The sequence below is a fragment of the Spinacia oleracea genome, chromosome 4 (assembly GCF_020520425.1).
Source record: "Spinacia oleracea cultivar Varoflay chromosome 4, BTI_SOV_V1, whole genome shotgun sequence".
In the NCBI taxonomy this organism is placed as follows: domain Eukaryota; kingdom Viridiplantae; phylum Streptophyta; class Magnoliopsida; order Caryophyllales; family Amaranthaceae; genus Spinacia; species Spinacia oleracea.
Window position 1 is genome coordinate 35472532 of NC_079490.1, and position 8781 is coordinate 35481312.

Here is an 8781-nt window from a genome sequence, read left to right on the forward strand (position 1 = left end):
CAAGCCACACGACTTCTACATTAGGGATTAAAGGTAGCAAAATATTACCTACCACGGAAGGGATAGCTCGTACCTACACGAACGGAACCCCAAGGTATCTTTCTCGAAAAAACCTAAAAAAATCGTACGCCAAAAGGAAGCATCCCAACATGCATACTTGGGGGCTCCAAGCTACGAAACGACCATAGCGAAAAAAAAGGGGGTCTCAAAGAAAATGTTAGAACGATCAAAAGGGCACGATGCTTGAGCCCACTTCATGAATAGGCCTTGAACCCTATCAAGCTTCTAAGCAAATTATTCAGTATCAGTCACTGCTCAAAAAACAAAAAATGATTCAAGCGAACTGATTAATGGACCGCACACAACGGCCATTCTATGAACGCTCGTTCGCACATACGTTATAAGTATCGAACATTCACGAACACGTTCAAGAGAAAAAATATACGAGAGCGATCAAAGTCTTACGCCTCAAAGTATGTTACTCGGGCCATATAGGCTCGCCCGACTATTGCAATAACTGTACACCTTAAGAGCAACAGTTCCTTTAAATAATCAAAGTCCTGCCTGGGACGCACTTTCAACGCCCAGGACCAGGCGCCAGATATTCCGGCGCCTAGCTCTGGGCGCTGAAAATCAAAATAAAGAAAAACAAAAGAGAAGAGAATACGTAGAATTTCCAAGTGAAATAAACGAACGAACGAACGAACGAGAGGCCAACTGTGTCATCAAAAGACCATCCCAAGCAATATTTTCAACGCCCCACTTGGGCGTGAAATATTTCTAACGCCCAGGCCTGGGCGCCGAAAATGAGCCCAGGCCCAAAAGAAGCCCGGATTTCTATAGGGTCCTGCCGTATCCATTCGACTTGAAAATTGCCGATTCCTTTACTGAAAGTCGCACCTCAAGGCTTTGTTAAAAGTAGCACACCACTACAAAGATCGCTCGCACTTACGAGCACGATCCCAAACACGATCAAGGACATTACAGAATGCGTATCCCCAAGGAACCTCTTTGACAAGAAATGACCGTCAAGCACGAATGCTTGGGGGCTCGAAAGAAAATATATATTTCAAAAGAGAGTATGCAAAGTTAAAACAATATTCCCAGACTACGCTATACGAAGTCCCGTGTTTGGATAATATCAAAAGATAAAACCGGATTACGACCTCAAAACAAAGGTCGCCGTTGATACTTATACATAGTCCCCTAATCAAGGACCCAGGTAGTGGCAAAATTGAGCCGTAAAGACTAGCTCAAAACCATGAAAGATGATGACCACGAGACAATGGTCCGTCTAAGAACGTTGTCAACCCACATTCAGGTTGCAACTAAATCCGAGCATCCCTCGAAAGAAAATAAATTCTTCAAAAAACAAAAACAGGCTCGCCATCTTCAGCCGGCGGGGTCTGCGTCACTAACCGCGCAGGTCCTCAGTTTTCGAAAATGAAGTCTTCAAAAGCACAAAACAGGCTCGCCATCTTCAGCCAGCGGGGTCTACGTCACAAACCGCGTAGGTCCTTATTTTCAAAACATCAAAACATATTCGTCCACTTCTATCGGACGGGGCTTCCACCCTCAACAGGACAGGCTCGCCCACCTTCAGCGGGCGGGGTCTGCGTCACTAACCACGCAGGTCCTTAGTCGCTGCAGCGATAACTTTTCCCGGTTTATCCTTTTCCAAAAATCAAAGGATGGTTTATCTTTTTCCAAAAATCAAAAGATGGTTTATCTTTTTCCAAAAATCAAAAGATGGTTTATCTTTTTCCAAAAATCAAAGGATGGTTTATCTTTTTCCAAAAACCAAAAGATGGTTTCCCTTTTCCAAAAATCAAAGGATTGGTTTTGCGCTTTTCCAAAAAAGAGCGGTGTGCTGGATTTTCCTTCGTTTTACGTCCTATAAAAACAAGGGGGTTTTCTCGTTTAGCTAACCCTGAAAATGAGAATCTTTAAAAATATTTTTACTTCGTGATTGGGCTTGGTCAAGCCTGGTTACACTTTATAGCTTTGATTTCGAAAACATCTTTAGATACTTCCAATGACAAAGTGAGGGAGTTTCTATACATCTTTAGATACTTCCAATGACAAAGTGAGGGAGTTTCTATACTATTGGTTAACAAATTCCAATGACACGTGAGGAATGTGTTAACACTTCAAGTAATGACCCTTAAGTCAAATGTTATCACTCGGGGGCTCGTGAGACCCTCGCAAAACAGGTCACATACACCATGGCTTGTATGACGCACTCCGTCTAATACTTTGACCATCGTCTTACTCCAAGACTCAGTCAAAGTGGGGGCTAACTGTGGACACCTACTTTTGTCCCCATTCCCGAAAGGGAAGGTTCGATGATGAGAACATAAATCTCCACTTGGCAACGCATCTCCTATAAAATAACGAATCTCAAATCACCCTTTCATTTCAGCCAAAGCTTCCATTTATAGAAACCTGCTAGAAATAGTAGCTGCCGTAAAAGGTATTTGCTAAAAGTAGTAAGAATAAAAAGATAGAAACCTGTCAGAATTAGGTGTTGCACTCCAACATAAATCCTAAAAGAGATAGAAATTTTAAAAGAAATTCTATTCCTATCGCAATTCGATAAAAGAGTTAACGTATTAATTAAACTCATAACGAACCTAGAGTTCGTAAAGAGCCCAGACGCATTCCGTCGTAAATTGATACGCACCAAATAACTCGGATTAAGTCTCTTAATGGACTCCGTACTCTAGAGTCCAATCTGACAAAGAATTCTGCCCAGATCCTATTTTCAACGGCCAGCCCTGGGCGCCGAAATCTTTGACGCCTAGTGCTGGGCGCCGAAAATACCTGGGACGGATTCTTTTCCTAATCCGTTTCGTATTCATATTCCTGAAAATATATCTTTCTACGCCACTTTTTCCTATAAATAGACCCCTAAAGACAACACAACAAAACACACATAAACATAATCTGATTATTGACTCCAACCCTAAGCCTAAGCCTCACGCTGCGAAATTGATCCCGCGTTCTGTCGCAATCGACCCAAAAGTCGAACAGAACGTATCCTGTCCCTTGTAGGTGATGAATTAATCCTAAATACTGGAACACTGCTCAGAAACCCGAGATTCGTTAAATAAAAGGAGAAATAGCAAAGCCAAGTGGTTAGTTTTCTGAGAACCGTGACGCACCTCTCAAGGGTGCGTCGTAATGTGTGCCTTCGCATGATTTAATCGCTTTCATCACCCTTTTATAAAATTGTTAAACTATTTTTTTGATTGATCTATCACGCCTAATAAAGATAATACCTTGGACAATTGAACTATCATGCTAGGTACCTTAAATCAATCTAAACAAGATAATCACGATCGATTTAGTATTATGTGTTGCATATTGCTAAAATTAATTCAGAATGGTTTAATAGTTTAACGCATGTCCCTTCAATTATTTATGCTGAGCTAGTAAGGATAACCTGTCTCTGGAGTTATCGATGAGCACTCCTCTCGGTAGTTACAGTCCCCCGAACTCTCAATCTCTGCCCTGCGGGTGTACGTTGAGCGATCCCCACACCAGGAATCACAAGGGAACCTACGGCTGCCGTGGTTGAACATAATTGCACTCCCTTTATGTCACGATAACCGGGTTTTGTCAGTTTTTCTCATTGTCGTTAAAAACTGAATGGCGACTCCTATATTACTAGTCGATTGGGTGTAAACTCATAGGAAATCTAACTACACTTGATCTGACGACGTCACGCCCACGAGGGACGAGGTCATGCATTAGCCTCGTGCTTTTTCGACCCCCTCACACATCCTGGGTGCTCGGCGGATGTTTGCGAAGCACATGCCTCATTTCCCTTGGAATGAGAAGATTCCGATCTGGATGAGGGCCAAAGATCACTTGGAGGAGTGCCAGGCTGACCGTGACACTAGTGCAAAAAGGCTTATTTGCATCCCCGCATTTGCCACGCCATTCTGAACATGTGATGCAAATAACAAATTTTAGCATGAAATTTACTCATTTGCGTCGCAGCTTTGTTAAACTGCGAGGAAAATGACGGATGCCCCCCAGAGTCATTTGCATCGCAGATTAACAAAGCTGCGAGGCAAATGACTCAATCAAGTGCGTCGCAAATTTACAAATCTGCGTGGCAAATGACTCTAGGAGCATCCTAAAGTCATTTGCCACGCAGATTTATAAATCTGCGACGCACTGGCTAATTATTTTTTTCCCTCAATTTCCCGCTCACGCTTATTGCTTTCAACTTTTCATTCTGACTTAGGTTTTGCGACAAACAACAATAGTGCTTCAATTCACTCCCACCAAACGAAACAAACAACAGTGCTTCAATTCACTTCACCGGCGCCGCCGCCCACGGCCAAGGAATTAGTCCTCACCCGCCGTTTCTCTCACCTGCCCTTGTTCTCACATCCGTCGCCTCCTGCACAGTGTCGCTGCGGCTCACCCGCAGTTGCTCGCACACCCGTCGCGGCTCACAACCGCCCCTGCGCACTCCCCTTACTACCACCGCCCCCTGCACGTCGTCCCCTGCTCACAGTCGCCGCCCCATGTGTTGTCTCTCCTTTCTTCAATAATCAATTAGGTATTATTTACATTTAAGATTGAATTTTGTTTATGTTTTTGTTAATTTTCCTGTTTTCCTGGGGTTTGGGGTTGAGATATGTGTATAAGCGTGTTCAGATTTGAGGGAATGTTTTTTTGGGTTTTTTTTTCTTTTTTTTCTTGAGATTCTATTCTTGTCTTGAAGGTTTTGCATAGACTGTCTATAGATATTTGGGCGTTTTTTTCTTTTTTTTATTATTATTTATAAATATAAATATATTTCAGGTTCCCTGCCTTTTGGTTTTGTAATCAGCTTCCTTCCCTTTGATTATGGTTTCATGATTTCCAAATCTGTCTTTTCTCTATGTTGTGTTAAAACTGTTAACTAACTGTAATTATGTAACAGATATGAAATTAGAACATAAGTGTCTAGGGTAGCATAAGTGTGTATGGTTTCATGATTTGCAAATCTGTGTTTTGTAATACAGTCTGTTGGGTTTATGTTTGTATGACTGTATTATGTTTATGTAATCCTAAAATGGTCAATAAGATAAATGGCAGACCGCGAAAAACAATGGCATATGTATTGTTAACTAAATGTAATTATGTAATAGGGTAAGACATTAGAATACAAGTATGTAGGGTAGAATTAGAGCATTGTCAATAATGCATTTTGGAGTTTTGAATAATGTCAGGTCAGCATGTCACGATAGGGCTAATGAACACTCGGATTGAATACGGTAGAATGTGCCAAAAAAAAAATTTAAACGAGATTCTCAGTTTGATTAATAAGTTGTAAATTGTAATGCAGTAAGACGGAAAGAATTTGGGAAATTGGAAGATTGAAGATTACACAACCAGGAAGTGATATGCCAAAGGGAAAGGTTCATATTTCAGATGCCTGTGCTGTGTGTGTGTGCAAAGCATATGACTCCACCTCAAAATTTTAAGGCTATGAGTAAGCTTGATCTCTCCTTTTTATTTCATTTCGAATTTTTTATGTTTTGTATAAAGATTTTGCATAAAGGGATTTTTCCCAAGTGCAAAAGGCATCTCCTTTAATTATTCTTCTGAAAGAAAAAAACTGATCATTGTCAAATACCTTACCTTTTTCTGGATTATGTTTTAGGCCTTAGGATTATATCAGGTCAGAATAACTCATACTTTATTATTATCTTCGCGTTGATTTTCCCTTGAGCAAGAACTAATTAATGACTAGCCGTGATCAAATTTGCCTTTGAATTTTGGCACTATCAGAAATTTATAATCTGTATGTATGTCCAATTTATATTACTGAAGTTTTGATGTCTTGAACAATAGTCATATAACCATATCTGATGGAAAAGTGAACTTTTAGAGCTCCTGCATCTTTTTTAAGAAGGCAGTGGTCCTAAATTTATGTCGCGTTCTCTTTGTTTTCTGGTAGCTTCTGTCTATAATTAACAAGAAAGAAGTCAATTTAAGATAAGTCATCCATAGTTTTAACAAACTTAGATTAGGGTCTAGGAGGATTCTTTGTATCTTGTATTAGAAATATTATTAAGGACTTCTTAAAGTTTCACTCTTAAATTAGAAGAGTTAACCTTCCTTTTTCAATCTGTACTTTTCAGCTCAAATCCCAAAGAAGCTTCTCCACCCTTCTCATAGGTAAGAAAAACTTTTCTCTGTAGTGGATTCGTGGAGATTGGAGAACTGTTCTTTGGAATCAGATCCTCCAAAAAATAGGCAAAGTAAAATTCTGTTTGCTTTCGTACATTGATAACGAATATATTTGATTCTGAAGTATGCATGTACAGCTCTCCCTTCTCATTTCCTACATTTATAACTAATATATTTCAATATGAAGTATGCATATTAAAGGTGTAATAAGTTTGAAAACATTCCTTAGGTTCTTTAGTTCAAAGTTGGGTTCGAAAACTTCACTTTTTCCTAAAAATGACTTAGAACGACCAAATTAGCCTTAAATGTAAATAATAGATTGTAAAGAGCTTTAGAAAGTTGTAAATATGCATATTAAACGTGTAATAAGTTTGAAAACATTCCTTAGGTTCTTTAGTTCAAAGTTGGGTTCGAAAACGTCATATTTGCCTAAAAATGTCCTAGAACGACCCAATTAGCCTTAAATGTGAAATAATAGATTGTAAAGAGCCTTAGAAAGTTGTAAATATGCATATTAAACGTGTAATAAGTTTGAAAACATTCCTTAGGTTCTTTAGTTCAAAGTTGGGTTCGAAAACGTCATATTTGCCTAAAAATGTCCTAGAACGACCCAATTAGCCTTAAATGTGAAATAATAGATTGTAAAGAGCCTTAGAAAGTTGTAAATATGCATATTAAACGTGTAATAAGTTTGAAAACATTCCTTAGGTTCTTTAGTTCAAAGTTGGGTTCGAAAACGTCATTTTTGCCTAAAAATGTCCTAGAACGACCCAATTAGCCTTAAATGTGAAATAATAGATTGTAAAGAGTCTTAGAAACTTGTAAATATGCATATTAAACGTGTAATAAGTTTGAAAACATTCCGATGGTTCTTTAGTTCAAAGTTGGGTTGAAAACTTCATTTTTGCCTAAATATGACCCAAGGAAACAAGTAAAGTAGTGATTTATAATTGCACTTACATGTAAAGTATTCTTTGCATTTACATGTGTAAACAAAGTATATATAATTGCATATTTTATCGAATGTGTAGTGCTTTTCGGAGTTACAAGAGATTAAGTGGACAATCTAAGGGAACTAAATTAACATGGATTCCAGCACAGGTATAATTAGTTTATTATTTACCTAAGAATCAAGTTTTTCAAAATTATAACATACAATGTGATAGAAATTTTACTTGTGTTATTTATTTTAATGCATGTAGCGTGCTCAACAACCGGGATCACTAGATTGTGGCTACTACGTCATGCGTTTTATGTACGACATAATAATGAATCATGGTAATAGTCAAGATCTTACTAAGGTATGTTCTCATAAACTACGTACTTTATATAATAAATTGAAGTACACAAAACTATTATATTGATCGATCGTTGATAAATTGAATTATTTACACTTTTTTAGGAAGAACATTGCCTTATTCACCGGAGGAGATTAATGTTGTGAAAGATTTTTGGGCAGATTACTTCATGAACAATGTCGAATTTTAGCTTAATTTGTAATATGAACTCGATCTCTAGCTAGATACCTTTGTTGTAATAATTTTATGTTTGTTGTAACATGTTGGTTGATCTATGACAAATATAATTGCCTTTTATTGGGAACGTTAATTACGTTGTAAACTTTTGTGACATGTATTATTTATAAATGTATTCCCGGTATTGGGAAGCGTCTACTTTCAAAGACGATCGTGTCGGAATTTCCAATAAAATATTAAAAAACCAATTTTTAAAAAAAACAAAAAATAAGTCATTTGCCACGCACGTTAGCTTAATGTGCGAGGCAAATGACTTAATTTTTTGGCGCCAAAAATGCCATTTGCGTCGCACATTAAGCTATTGTGCGAGGCAAATGACTTAATTTTTTGGCGCTCAAATTTTCATTTGCGTCGCACATTAAGCTATTGTGCGTGGCAAATGACGTTTTTTTTGGCGCCTGAAAGTCATTTGCGTCGCACTTTAAGATAATGTGCGTGGCAAATGACTTTTCAACATGGTGCCTGAAAAGTCATTTGCCACGCACATTTGCTTAATGTGCGACGCAAATAAGGGTCATTTGCATCGCACTTTTGTGCGACGCAAATGACTTTTAGTCATTTGCATCGAGATCTTTTGCCACGCACAGTGTGCGACGCAAATGTGCTTAAAAGTGCGATGCAAATGACCCTTTTTCCACTAGTGTGACGAAGCCGAAGCTGAGCGTCAGAGGGCTCTTGAAGAAGCTCGGCTTCGGAAGGTGGACTCCGAAGGTGACACCAATGTTGGAGGCTCCTCCAAAGATGCTCCTCAGGGGACTGATTCTGAAGCTCCCATGAGTTAGCGTTTCGGGCAATCGTCTTCTTCAGAGTCGGTTGGTTCCAGTTGAGGACTTCCGAATATGTGCTTGACCTTCCCCCCTTTTGCCTCGGTGCTGCGTCGTACTTTTAATAATTTCTTTTTGCTTTCCTATTACTTCGGTAGGCCGATGTTTGTCTGTTGATGGCTGCCGATTTAGCTTTTTCAGGTCATTTTGCTTTCAATTTTTGAGGATTCCTCGGGCTGTGGCGAGCTTTAGTTGGTGTGATTGTACTTGTTCCCGCAAATATTGAA

The 8781-nt window shown here is 38.9% G+C and overlaps 1 protein-coding gene across 1 annotated transcript; it reads left to right on the plus strand.

Annotated features, from left to right (window-relative positions):
- Positions 1–5047: 5047 nt before the first annotated feature.
- On the plus strand, positions 5048–7705 carry LOC130471273 (uncharacterized). The gene is made up of 5 exons (XM_056841309.1): positions 5048–5494; positions 6147–6183; positions 7227–7296; positions 7398–7496; positions 7598–7705. The coding sequence occupies exons 1-5, from the start codon at positions 5434–5436 to the stop codon at positions 7637–7639; spliced, it is 309 nt and encodes a 102-aa protein (XP_056697287.1). The 5' UTR covers positions 5048–5433; the 3' UTR covers positions 7640–7705.
- The last annotated feature ends 1076 nt before the right edge of the window (positions 7706–8781 follow it).

Excerpts from the sequence above, each read along its gene's own strand:
- LOC130471273 (XM_056841309.1), top strand. The coding sequence starts at position 5,434 with ATGCCTGTGCTGTGTGTGTGTGCAAAGCATATGACTCCACCTCAAAAT. Across the intron at positions 7,297-7,397 it reads TAACATGGATTCCAGCACAG|CGTGCTCAACAACCGGGATC; the intron begins GTATAATTAGTT and ends TAATGCATGTAG. Across the intron at positions 7,497-7,597 it reads ATAGTCAAGATCTTACTAAG|GAAGAACATTGCCTTATTCA; the intron begins GTATGTTCTCAT and ends ACACTTTTTTAG.